Source organism: Cavia porcellus, unplaced genomic scaffold (assembly GCF_034190915.1).
Source record: "Cavia porcellus strain 051 isolate PalLab524CR breed Dunkin Hartley unplaced genomic scaffold, mCavPor4.1 scaffold_4, whole genome shotgun sequence".
NCBI classification, from domain to species: Eukaryota; Metazoa; Chordata; class Mammalia; order Rodentia; family Caviidae; genus Cavia; species Cavia porcellus.
The window spans coordinates 116,979,057-116,992,615 of NW_026947487.1; the positions used below are offsets into that span (position 1 = coordinate 116,979,057).

At 44.5% G+C, this 13,559-nt stretch overlaps 1 protein-coding gene across 3 annotated transcripts in view; it reads right to left on the reverse strand.

The window, feature by feature from the left end:
- Nucleotides 1-13,559, reverse strand: part of Cdh13 (cadherin 13) — a 1,022,569-nt gene that overhangs the window by 797,415 nt on the left and 211,595 nt on the right. For all 3 annotated transcript variants that reach the window (XM_063247740.1, XM_013158918.3, XM_063247739.1), the window contains one exon: nt 13,255-13,366. In XM_063247740.1, the coding sequence (XP_063103810.1) occupies nt 13,255-13,366 (112 nt within the window). The remainder of the gene's footprint in view (nt 1-13,254; nt 13,367-13,559) is intronic.

The following is a 13,559-nucleotide window of genomic DNA, read 5'->3' on the forward strand; positions in this document are numbered from 1 at the left end:
TCCAGGCTACCGGACCCTTTTTGAAAAATGTATAGATAGGATGAAATAGTGCCAACAGGCAGCTGAGTTATGTAGAAATATCACAGGCAGTCAGACAGGGCTGGATCCTCAAAGAAACCAGTGCAGAAGGCCAGGTACCTTGCAACCATGGGGGAGATAGACAACTCACTGTGGGCCGGACCTCAAGACAAAATACAAATCAAATGCACCCATGTAATTCCTAAGGATAAGCATCAGGAATTGATATTCTGCATAAGTGTCTGTCACCCCGAGAAAGCCAGGAGGAAGAGTCCCTGCTCTTTAAGCATGTCTGCTTGCTATGTGACTCGCTTTCCCATTTGTCCCTGATTTAATCAGTTACCTGAACAATTAATCTTACTGACAGACCACAGTTCTGTCCCACCTCAGGCCCACGCTGTGAGTTCTGTGTTTTCCCCACCTTAGACCTGCCTCACTTTGTGGTTGTACCCTATAAAAATCCCTAGAAAAGACAGAGTCTGGAACTCAGAACCCTTTCTGTCTCTGTCTCTCTCTCAAACAAAAAGCTTTCTTACTCTCAATAAATACAGTCTGTTCTTTTTTTTTTTTTTTTTTTTTTTTTGGTCTTTTTGAGACAGGGTCCCGCTATGCAGTCCAGGCTGGCCTTGAGCTCACTTTGTAGCTCAGGCTGGTCTCAAACTCACAACCATCCTCCTGCTTCAGCCTCCTGAGTGCTGAGATTACAGGCGTGAGTCACCATGCCCAGTCATTACAGTCTGTTCTTAACCTCTGTTGTTCCTAAAATTCATTCTTGGATTTTAGAGAACACAAACTTGTACCAGGCATCCAGCAGGCTGGGAGTTTTGTTCCTCTGCATCAACAGTGTAGAGAAGACTGAAAAAGCTTGTAGGTTGGGAAGGGTTAGTTTCGAGGCTAGGTCTACATATCTTCTGGAACATTCACTGTGGAGTTTCACATTGTAAAGCACTAAAAGGGCCTATCCTTTAAAAGAAAAAAGAAAAAAATAAACAACAGCAACCTTCACAACTCCTCAAACTTGTTCAACTTCCTAACAATTTTGTCCTTTGCATTTCTAAAACTGTTCTATAGAAGAATGTCCCATAGACTAAATTATACAAATGCTAAGGGACTAACACAGAGACCACCTACATCAGGACAGTTATTAAGACAGGAACCGAGACTACCTGTGTCTGCCTGATTAACTGTTCTCAGAAAAACTCTGTCCAAGAAAGATAAGACTCTAAACCAGTAAAAAGTTGGCTATTTATTTCAGGAAGTTCAAACAGATCAATTTATCTGAGTCAACAATGCTTAGCTAGACAAATAGCTCATTCATCAAACATAAACCTACTTACAAAACTTACCTCTGTACCCACATCCTGCTATGCCTAATAATCTTAAATCAGTGGTCCCACACTTTACTTGACATCAGTTTCCTACTTTAAATCACTGGGGTCCACACTCTTCCTGTAAACCCTGGGAACATGCACTCTGATTTCTCCTCTGAGCATGGCCTGGATCCTGACAGGGTGGTCTTCTCCCCTACGGGAATGAGTTCTTACAAATGGCACTTTGCTGTGCTCAAATGCATCTCAGTGGGGAGTTTCCGGTGTCACTATGCAATGTGGAAATCATTAGGCACATGGTTAAGGTGTGGAAGCCCACAGAATCTTCCATGTAGCTTATAAACACCTCTTGTCTATGCTCAGAACTCAGAAGTGCCCAGACCTTTCCATTTGTTTGGGCAGCTCTAAGAGCTTGGTCACTGTTTGGATGCCTCTGAATTTTGTTCATTCAGAGCCTCTTAAGTAATGGGATTCCAACTGCTGGACTTGTCTCCAGACCGCAAAGTGGACTCTCAACCCAAAGCCAGGCCAGTCGCCTGCTCTCCAGGAGTTTAATGGAAACACCCCAAACCGAAAGAAGAGCTGGGTTGTTCTTCTCTGGTCTCCTAAGTCCAGGAATGTGTTACCCAGACGGCCCAGACGCTTGCTTAGGACCCAGGACAAGGGTACAAACTGAACGCAAAGAGACAACAGTGGTATGTTTGTTAAATCTCATTTTTAAGAGCAGTGTATGAGCATGTTCTGGCCTTTAATTTTTATAGCAATTAGTTTTCAATATATTGTTAACAAAAAAACTTTTAAACTCAAAAATAGGATTAGAAAGGTAGGTGGCATATTCAAAGTCACCGATAAGGAACGCACTAGCATAGCCATTTGAGGATTACTGGATCACCTAGGAAAATGCGGTCAGTTCACCTCATCCTTCCCAATCTTGCGAGTCTGCAGACTTAGTGGAGAATCCAGTAATGCCCAGCACAAAAGATCAACGAAGGCTACAGATGTTTCCCCCGCAGGATATTAACTAAGTTTCTGTGTGATCTAGCATTCTTTCCTTCGTTATATTTCTTGCAAATACCAAACTCCTCATATGTTCTTTCATACGTTTTAAGTTTTGACAATTGTGTGAGATGCATTCAAGCCAAACAAAATGAACCAAAGCTGGGCTTTCAATCCACAACTTTGAAAAAGCACCGTTCTGGCTCAGAGGGCCTACAACTGAACCTGTAGGACTTGGTAGTCTCTCGCCTTTCTGAGGCTTCGTTTCTCATGTCTTTAGATAGAACCAGGAACTATGCAATTTCCTTCTACTTTAGTTAAACATCTTTCTGTAAACCATTCAGTCTCCTGGATTATTCAGGATGGAAGAGAGCCTTAAATCACTAAAAAGCAATTATAGCAAAGTATTTTTTAACAGAGAACAACATACTCTGTCCTCAAGGACACAAATAGGGTACACTGGTCACCAAAAGGTGCCTGATACCAACTATGCATGATGGGAACACAAGTGTGAGCTGGGGTGTCCCAAAAGCAAAGTAGGCAATTTTTACATTAACAGAAACTTTCCACTCTCAGCTCTGGCTCACCTGCCCTAGATCGGCCTTAGCCTTGGTACAGAATGAAGAGGACTCTGCTATTCCTGAGACCCCAGGCCTCTCTATGCTGGAATTATTGCCTTTTTCACCCTTTGAATAAGGCCAGTGCTGGCTCTGTACCCTGCCCTTCATGTCCTTTTGGACGGTAGGAGTTGACAGCCTGGTCACGCATTCCCATGAGCACCCCGCTAACGGTGACAATCCCAGCTTCTCCCCTATTTTCCTTTCTCCCCTTTTCTATGTGCCTAGGATTTGATATTTAGCAGGATTTATCCCCACTTACCCTCACACTCAGTTTTTAATTCAATGAACTTCCTTCCACTAAAAAATGCAGTGCTAACCATATTCCTCAGAGGGTTTGACTTGTATTTTGAACTGTTTTTCAAGCACTAATTATTTCTTTTATGTTATTCAGAATCAATGTTTCCTCATTTGGAATGCCCCCTTCCCTCTTGGAACTTAATGTATACATATGAAAATTAAAACCAGATTTCGCTAAAAATAGGTCCTCTGGGAGGTTTTCAGAATCAGCTGACAAGCAGATCAGTGGAACCTGGATGGCTGACAACTCTTTTGGCTTCAAATGGGAAAGAAATGGGCTGGTGTAGCAATTGGCCACTTTTCAGGAGTGGCCTGCCAAGATGTCATTTGCCAAGTTGCTCACAAGTGGGAGACGGATGTAGGGGCAGCCTGGGCCACCACACTTTGTTGCCTGCAAAAGCAGTTGGGATGAGGAGAGAACCACGGAGTATCTTAGCAGATGGAGGTCAGCACCTTTCCATGGAATGCCCAGCAGGACAGCAGCCTGTGATTCCAAAATCTAGAGGATTAGGAGACCTAGAGTAGTGTCTGGGTTACTTTCCTCTAATTTCTGGGACAAAATACATGATATGAAAATGGAAAAAAGGTTTGTTTAGCTCACAGTTTGTGGAGGTTTCAGTCCACAATCAGCTGGCTCCAAGGAACCATGTTGGCTTGGCTGAGGGGCAACACTTCAAGGCAGCAGCCAGCAAAAGCAGCCAGAGAAAAAGGGGCAAGAGCGAGCCTCTTTTCCTCCTTTATACTGTACACAGGCCACGCCTCCCTTCTCCCCCGTAGGTGTAGCACTCATAAAATGTCTGTGCACAGGATGAGGATATTTACAAAGTAAGGAACCTGCTCCTTTAGTTAAACTTCTAAACTTCTCAAGTTGACCCAATGTATCAACCGTCACAAGTAGTAACTCATCTGGTAGCAAAACCCAACATGAACAACACAGTACTATTCCTGGTCTCTGTTCGTACCACACACGGTAAATATTCTTATGTTCGTTCATGTCAGTCTGTTTTATGACACGCTGCAGTCCTGGATCTCACTATAATGTGCAGTATACAACAGATACACATATGATCTTTCTAAATCCTAAGACACACCTGAATTTAGGCTTGGGAGAAATTATTTCTTGGATGTTTTCCAGGAAGCATGTTTTGAATGTTTAGCACAAAGAGACCAAGCTGAGAGAGCAGTGGGGTAGGGAAGAAACAGCATACAGAGAACACAGAACTTCCTAAAACAGGTGTAGAGAATGTAAGTGGAAAGCACCTTCCCTTCCCTTAGCTCCTCTGAAGCTCTATCAGAAGCTCTCTGTGCCACCTGTGGGCGACGATGGCACTGTCCATCAAACAGTGCCACCCTGCAGACACTGACCCCTGGCTGGCTGACAACCCTTTTGGCTTCAAATGGGAAAGGCATGGTGTAGCAATTGGCTTCCTTCTTCCAAATGATAAAGTCAACCAGCCTACACCAGGAGCTATCCTAACACCTCCAGGGTGATTTCTTGTTTAATCCTCCAAATATGATCTCAAGGTTGTAGAAGAAGATCTGGAAGGTTGGTATGTGAGTGGCAGACACAAGCAGGGTGACTAGGGAACCCAGGAGACATCCCCAGAGGAAAGACAGGTGCGCTTGTTAGCAGGAAGCCAGCCTGGCTGCAGCTTCCATGCAGAAGGAGCACGGGCTTTGGGGACCAGAGTACATTTACCACCACAAACATTTCCTTTAAGATCTTGGGCTCTAAGCACCCATATGCCCCCATCTCTAAAGTGGGAGATATATTCCGATTTTAGGTCTGTATAGATGATTTGGTTAACAAAACGGTACCCAATATCTCAGACTAAAAAGGTGCTCCCATTTAGTTTGGCCCTTCTGCCTAAGGATTTGCTCATCTCCTCTCCACCTTCAAATAGCTTAGGTCTCAGCTTCTTATAGGAAATGTCTTTGACCACTCATTTCTAGAGGGGACACTGAGAAATCTCTACCCTGCCAGCTTGTCTTATCGCCCTGGCAGCACTGTCCTTCATCTTGCCATGCTTCATCTACCTGTACCCTTAGGCACTGATTCTGTGGCAACCTGCTCCCCACACACCCTCAGAATGGTGCTCCAGCTCCGGGGACAACTTTCAGGTGCAGTCCCCAGCCTCATCTCTTGACTCAGTACAGGGTATCAGTACAGGATATGACCACTCAGTGCTCCTTGAATAATTGGCTGAGTGAATAACAGAGACTCAGTGTATGTCTTTTCCTTTCCTATCCTCTATCCCTAACTCCAGAGGAAAGAATATAAACTTATTCTTCTACAAAAGGGCTTCAAAATACTTCAAAAAAGCAAAGATCTGCACCTCCCACCCCTCTGCTCTCTAGCCCACAAGCAATTCCCATGAAAATGAACGTGAGAATAACAGACAGAGGGCACTGTGATTATTAGCATGTGTGTGAATATGATCAGTTACTGGATAATAAGATCTTATGCCTTCTCAAACTATTTCAAGCCATGCCTAATCTTTCCCAATTTACATGTTCCTGCCTTACTCATTAAGCAGCCTGATTCATGTGGTTCTAATACCTTAAATTAGGAGATGCTCCTGTATATCCGTATGTTCCTGTATCCCTAATCCCTTGAAGAAAAACAGAAATAAAAGAGATTTATAACAGCTCCAGGACCATGTGTACGAAGATACTCAACAGGTTGAAAGGGAGGCCATATGGCGGCACTTACGATTTGACAGTCTTAATTAAGCAATCTGCTCCCCCCGCTTCACCACCGAGAAACCTGGCACGATGTGATGGCTGTCCTTGTCCCCTGCCACCAAAAAGGCTTCTGTATTTACATGAGTGCTGGGTTCTAACAATTCTCATGCAGGGAGCACAGCCTGAGGTGGTAGGTATCTCCACCGAAAGGTACCCAAAGGTACCTTAGCCATAGAGCTCAGCACCCTTGTGGGGGCTCTCTTGTCCGCCCCAGCCCAGAACAGCTTCTTTATTTCAGGGAACAGCAGTTCATTTTCTGGGACCGGGCACTAGTGATACTGAGTCTTCTTGGGCTCCATGATTGGTTTCTAATAGCAGTAGAACCCTAGCTGATGGAGAGTTAGCTGTGAGAAGTTGCTAGAACAATTGGAAAAGAGAGTCTGGACAGGTGAGCTGAAAGAAACAGGCCCAGAACTACATGAGGAGCGTCCCTCTTGTAGGGAACACCTCTGAGAATGACCACTGAAACCACCACTACAGAGACCAGAGCTAAAGAATGAGGGCCATGCTGATGACCCCAGGAGAGCACGCAGATCAAGGGGTGTGAAGTCCTGGCAAACTTCAGGCTTTTAGCATGTGAAATGGTAACTGTAGGTGCTTTTGTTGAAGGCAGTTGGATTAAATTTTTTTTGTCTTTTTCCTTTTTATCAGTACCAGGGATCGAACTCACAACTGCCTGCTTGCTAGGCAGGCACTTATGCCGCTGAGCTAAATCCCCAGCCCCTGGATTCAGTTGTTGATAACTGAAATATCCCTGACCAGCATCCCCGACTGGAATCTCTGATATGTAAGATGAGGCCACGTATGTCTTAGGAGAATCCTACAGGTCAGTGGCTCAGCGGGGCGTATAGTCCACTGATTTGCATGTCTTGTAAAATCTGTCTCCTAGTTGCCTGCTCATCTTGGGGCGTTCTCAGGGCCTCTGCATTTACGTCCCCGTCATCTCCTTCCCAGGCGCACTGCCAGCTCCCCTCCCTCTCTCCCCGATACACATTTTACCATCTCCGACTCAGAACTTCTGAAATGGCCCTGGGCCAGCCTCACCTTCACTCACCACTCTCCCTCTCATCTCCCTCCGGCTCTGAACTCCCAGGACTCCAGCCACACTGTGTGATCACACGGCCCCCAGCCACACGCTACCTTCGCTGACAATCTGAACGTGGAAATAGATTTCGAGGTCTGGTCGATGACAGCCCTTTACCATTTAGCTCTGCCCTCTGCCTTCATGACCTTGTACAACTGTTGTCCACTGTAGCAATGAGGTGTGAGAGGCAACACACGTGTCCTGCCTTTTAGAACACTTCACTGGGCTACAGCAGTCTGAGAGCAGGGGTGACTTCGTGGAGGTGAATTCAGATGCCTGTGAGTTAAAGGTGATTTCCACAATGATGGTCAGGAGGGAACAGGAGCCAGGGAGGCCACACAGAAGGCTCCAGCTGTGGATATTCCCGCAGTAATTCTAACAGCTAGTAAGTAGGGGCCAGCTTCTGTCTAAGCCCTTTGTACAGATTTATGGTTAATCCTCCACCGGTGGAGGTGATCATCTTTGTAATACTCATTTTGCAAACGAGGAAACCAAAGCATAGTTAGGATTTTTCCCATTTTATTTAGGTTTTTCCCAAGATCCCTAAAGTCACTTCCCTGATGGTGGGCTGACCCTGGATTTGCACGCGGGTAGCTTGTCTCTGGGGTTTGTCTTGGAAGCCCACAACTGCTCAGAAATTGCGAGTTCTTAAAAGTGAAATCCTCAGAATTGGGGACCAACTGCTTTCATGCAATACTTCAGACGCCCATGCTGAGCAGCCAAACAGGACCTGTCCACGGGTCGGTCCTTTCAGAGCCGACATTGGGATCCCTGGGTTGTTTACTACCAGTGAGAGGACATATGCCGAGAGAGCCCTGCCTGCTCCCAGCCCCTTCTCCGGCAAGGCCTGTCATCTGTTACTTCATCTCTTCTCATTTTCACAGCACAGCTCAGGCCTCAAGTCCAGTGGAAGAATCTCCAGCATTTACATCTCTCCCCGACGAGTATGTGTGCTCCCTTCTGATGCTACAGCCACTGACTTGTAGTAGTTTACGTTTCTAAGGAAGTTAGCATTGATGCATGTCTGAGGATACTAGTAAACATTAATTGACTGGTAATTAGGTTGTTACAGATACATCAGTGGGAGACAGGGAAAACCTACAAAAGACCTACATTGCTATGGAGCTGATTAAATGTAGGAAAAACCCTTATGGACATAAACAGTCATCTATGCTCTAACCCCAAGTATGATCAGTATCATAATGATGGAGTGGGTCAGGTGGCACTGGAGTAAGTTTCCTTGGCACATCATGACAATTTAAAACAAAAATGCCACTAGAAACCTGACCTCCTTCACGTCTATCCGGATCGCAGTATCAGTGACATGAAATAATTTCATTAATCAGATAGTCGGTCTCCCAACCTAAGGGTAAATACATACAGGTTAGGAGGGCAAAGCATGACCAGATAATGGAAAGGAAATTACCAGCAGTGTGTCTTACAGTCACAAAATGTGAATAGGACAGCAAAATGACTAGGAAATTCTCTAGATTAGAGAACACATAGACAAAAGCCTCAGTCAGCTTGGACTCAGGAAACTGGCATTTCTGTACCTGCCAGGCTGGAAGGTTCACCCTTTTATTACCGTCCAAATAAAATCTCCTCGGCAGGGTCAAAAGGGCCTTTGTTTTGACATTTAATCCACTGGCCATGTATTTCCCGCGTTGGGATGCAAAACACCTCTCACAGTGCCTTCTCATTAAGTGCTTTCATTTTTCAAGTTCCCATTTGATTTATACTCAATTAACAACACCCTGGAAAGCCATGACTCACGTGTGTTGGTGCAGATATGATTAATGCAGCTCCACGCACCCCCGGGGGTCTGGCTGCTAACCAAGGTCGGTGGCACGTTGGCACAGCCAGATGGCGTTCGGTGGAGGAGATGTGTGGGCAGGGTGGGAAGTCAGAGTGGAGATACAGAGTGGAGCGGCACGGACAATTGGGCACTGCTTTGATCAGAAATAAAGAGCAAGAGCTACTGTTTTATATTACGGAGGAAGACTGAACTTGGCTTTGAACAGAAAAAAATATGCAGCGTAAGTTCTCTCTCTAATTCATCCAGATTGATGAAAGTGATATAAAAATTTAGATGGCAAATTCCCTTGATGTATCATCACCAACATCAACAAAACAAGAGGCACTAGGCAGTGGACTTGGCTACGGGCTAGAGCTCTGGAATTCTGGGTTCAAATCTTGATACCTCCATTGTAAATGATACTGTCTTTGGTAAACATTGTCACCTTGATTGGCCTTCAGTGTTCTCATCTGTAAAATGAGCACATGGAGACATCTTTCCCTAAGGACTGCTGTGACCTTCAAAAGGACTCTGAACAGCTAGGGAGCACTCAACACTGACCGCACCACCTCTCTGGCCATGGCAGGTGTGCTGGTTGGCAGCAGTGGGGTCCTTTGCTCCCACCTGCACACCTGTCACATTTTCTAGGGGTGACCTTCCTTCTGTCAGCATGTGGTCCTTCATGAAGAAGTCTCCTGATAATTCTCCCTCCTCCTGGGAAAGGTCCCACATAGGAGCTTCCAAAGAACACCAGAAAGGCCAGAGAGAAGAACAATGTCTCTTCAAGTTATAGGTAAAACATGGTCGGGGGAACATGCTATGCATCGCTCAAAGAGTACAATGGACCCAAAGCCCGGACTGCCTTTTCTTCAGTAATTAGTCTTTATTCCCTTTTTGATGAAAAGTGATCTTTTAAAAGACATTCTTGCTCAAAGCAAACAGTAACTTTCCCTCTCTCCTTTATTTAATTTTTTCACATCCAAGAATAAAGTTTTTAGAAATATACTCTTGCATTTCAAAGATTTTTTTTTAGAAAACATGATACTTGTCCAGGAGGTCCAATGTCCTAAACCTCTGCTGTACGTGCTCCTTATCTACTCAGGATTTTTGGTCAGCAGGGTCTTTCTGCACGAACACCTAGTTCAGAGGGCTGTGGTAAGGGCCCTGGACCTATCTCAGCTCTACAAATGATCATAAAAAGTGACCCGGAATGAGCATCCCTTTCTGAGTTCCTGCCTTCTGAGCTTTCCCCTTCCTCCTCATCCTCCTCAGTGGACAACCACCTCTTCCCACCTCTGCTTTCAAGACTGACATGAAGCCAAGAAAGTGTTGTCCAAGTTGTCTTGAGTTGGAGGCTTTGCACCACACTGGGAAAACACAGTGAGAGGGCTCGCTGGTTACATCAGAAGCAACACTGAGCTACCATGTTTTGATCCTTGTGGCTTGCTGAAAAATGGTCTTTTAAAGAAGAAATCAAGTCTAGTTAGGGGAAAGGAGAGTAGAATAAAGAGTTATTTGGATGTGAAGAAAATAAAAGGCTTTAGAACAACTGAGGGAAAGATGTATCAGAGTGAACAGTGAATAAAATATTAGGGAAATAAAAGCAGTGGGGGTGACCATTAGTAACAGTTAAAGCAAAAAAGATAAGTCGCGGGGAATTGAGGAAGGAGATGAAAAGGATAAAAGGGAACATTACTGTCAGAACAAAGAGAGCACGGAGCCACGGGCGGAATAAACATTCTCTGCAACCCGCTAAAAGCTGAACAGAGAATTGGTTGAATACAAGCTTGGGGTATGAACAGATATACTGCACCTGTCAGACAAAGAGACAATGCTTTCAGATAACTTTATGGATTGTAAAGAGTGGAGACATCAATTGATTGATTATGCTGTGTTTACACTTTTTGCAGCACAGAAAATCACAAGGACTCGTGGGCAAAGCTCTTAAATACAGCAAACAGAAAGAAAAACTCTCAGGTTCAAATATCATACACAGGCTCAAGGTCATCCTCCTAAGCTAGTTTCTTTGGGTCTCCAGCCTCACCTAAGACATTGACTCGCATTTATGTTGCTAAAACAACCCTAACCATGCAGTGCATCTCTGGGTACGCAGACTCTTAACATCAGAGCATTTTTAAGCTTTCTGGTCCCGCCTAACTCTTCTCATTCCTCATCTAGAGATTGCACTTGAGGCCAAAAGGTTTTCAGTCTAGGAGTACGCACCCTTCATACTGTCTTGGTTAATCACAGTTTTTCAGAAACAGAAGAATTTTATGTAGAATCATAAGGAAATGCATGATGCAACTAAAAATGAGAGAGAAGGGGGAGAGGGTTGGAGTCGGGCTGACCGGCTGAAAATATTAGCCACGTGGAAGAGTACGTTCAATTTTTCTTTTTTTCTCTAGTGAGGAAAAAGTAAAGCACTGCTTCAACTTCTGGAATTCCAGATTTTGATAAATAATATTCAATAGAAATTCTCACACCTGCGGAAACTTTCTTCCTCACGTTGGCACTGTGATCATTACTCACCAAGTCGATATTCAGGATGACCTACATCCTTCGGATTGAGACGAACTTAAAAATACCTAACTGTGTCTGCTCTTTGTGTGGTTTTGTTCTAGTAATATACGCGGACATGCAGTTTCACTGAGAGGCAATCAGATGTTACCGGCCAACAACTCATACAGAAGCATAAAATTTTAAACGGCCACAATTCCCACATCCCTGACTTCTGAATACACTCATTGATAATCAACCTAGGAGCACTTAGCATTTTCTAGTTTGTACAGAAGCAGCAACCATAACCGACTTAATTACTCAAGGAATCAAACACACACACACACACCAGGCACACACAAAACTATGATATTGGAATGTACAGTATGGCCTAGTTTAAATGAAAAAGATCCCCCAAAGTATGATTGTCTCCAGCTTTTCAGCAGTGAATTAAAAGCTGTTTGGTGTCATGAAGATTACAGAAGCAATCACATTTAGGACCTGCTTTGCATAGCAACTCTATTAATTTCCATACTCGGGGTGGTTCACATTTTGAAGCGTGTTAACACAGATGTACTTGGGATGATCACTTGGAAAAAGACAGAGTGAGAGCGAGAGAGCAAACAGAGAAATGGATAAACAGAGGAGGGGAGGGAAGAGCGGGAAAAACAGTTCTCACAAATCAAGTGCTGTTCGGAACATTCATTCTGATAAGTATAAAAATCAAAAGACAAATGAGGGTTCCTGGAGGTCTGACCCACAGTCCCACACAGGTATGAAATTGCCAGGAAATCACGTATTGAATTCATGCCCGTGCCAGCCAGGCACCTTGTCACTGCAGACTGTCATTACTGAGCGGGTTCCACTGGGGTAGCTGCATCAGGACACGTCTGGGCTTCGCGTTGGACAGCGCTCTGGATGCTGGGCCTTGTATGTTCACTATGACCTTTTCAACTCCTGCAATGTGTGCCAGCTTCACAGAATAATCCAGTCAAGCAAGTGGTTGGGTTCCCCACTTTTTACTTTAAATTTTCCAGCCACACATGAGGAATACAGACTGGATTGCGAAGCGAACCTGAGACCATAATGGCAATGTGCAATCACCTTCCTTAAGAGAGCCCAGAGCCACAGAACATTTGGCCAAATTAGATCACTATTTTCATACCCTTCATTTCCAAATGTTAAAGAATGGCACATTAGAGCCTATAATTAAGTGGTTATATCTGCCATCGAGTTTTAAGCTCTATTGTGTAAAAACTATGCTTGTAAGGGATTATAACATTGCTATTAAAAATAGAAGAGATCATAGCCTTAGATCTAAGGGATGCATATTTTAAGGAAATCAATGAGACTTTGGAGAATGTGAGATTAATACACAGAACAAACAGTACAGGTTTTGTATTTTTTTGCAAGACTGTCTTACTAGCTTCAAGAATAAGAGTTTGTGATTCCAGTGTCTAAAATTCCCCAGCAACCAGTATCATGCTTTTACTGTTATTTGATCTAATGGTATGCATGAGAAACTACAGGAGGACGGCAGCCTTCAGGAAGGTAAGGATGTTGCTCTTGGGGTGTGCCCAGAGGAAAGGAATCTCATTTGCTTTACACTGTGGAGAGCTCACAGTGGAGGCTGGCACTCCCCGCTTGCTGAGAGACACTGATGAAAGCCTCCTGAAGAGGGATACACACCACTTTATTGACCCCTAACCTGGCAAGTCTCTGGTTCATAATCTTCCCCCCCTAGGTCAAATAGTGGCATAAAAACTGATCAGAGAACACTGGTTTGGAAAATACCGTATCTTGAGACGCATCCTAGATACTGGCAAATTTAAATCTGAGACAGGGCCAAGAGCATCTTCAAAGGGCATTGCTTACAGTTTAGAACCGGCTGGTCCTCGATGAATTCAGCTGGCTGATTGATATGGAACACTTTCGGCTGGAATCCAGGCGTGCAGTCCAACTCTTCTGCAGATGTTCGCAGCAACACCTGAGAAAACCGAAGCCATCAGTATTTTAGTAGTGGCTCGTGTGTCGGCCCTGCTCTCCTACCAAATCTGTGACGTTTAGAAACGAGCTGAGGTTTTAATTCCATTTCCCAAATGAAGAGGCAAGTTGATACTTCTCCCGTGGCTGCCAACAACTCGTTTTGGCAATGAGCTCTGGAAAAAGCACAAAGGGAC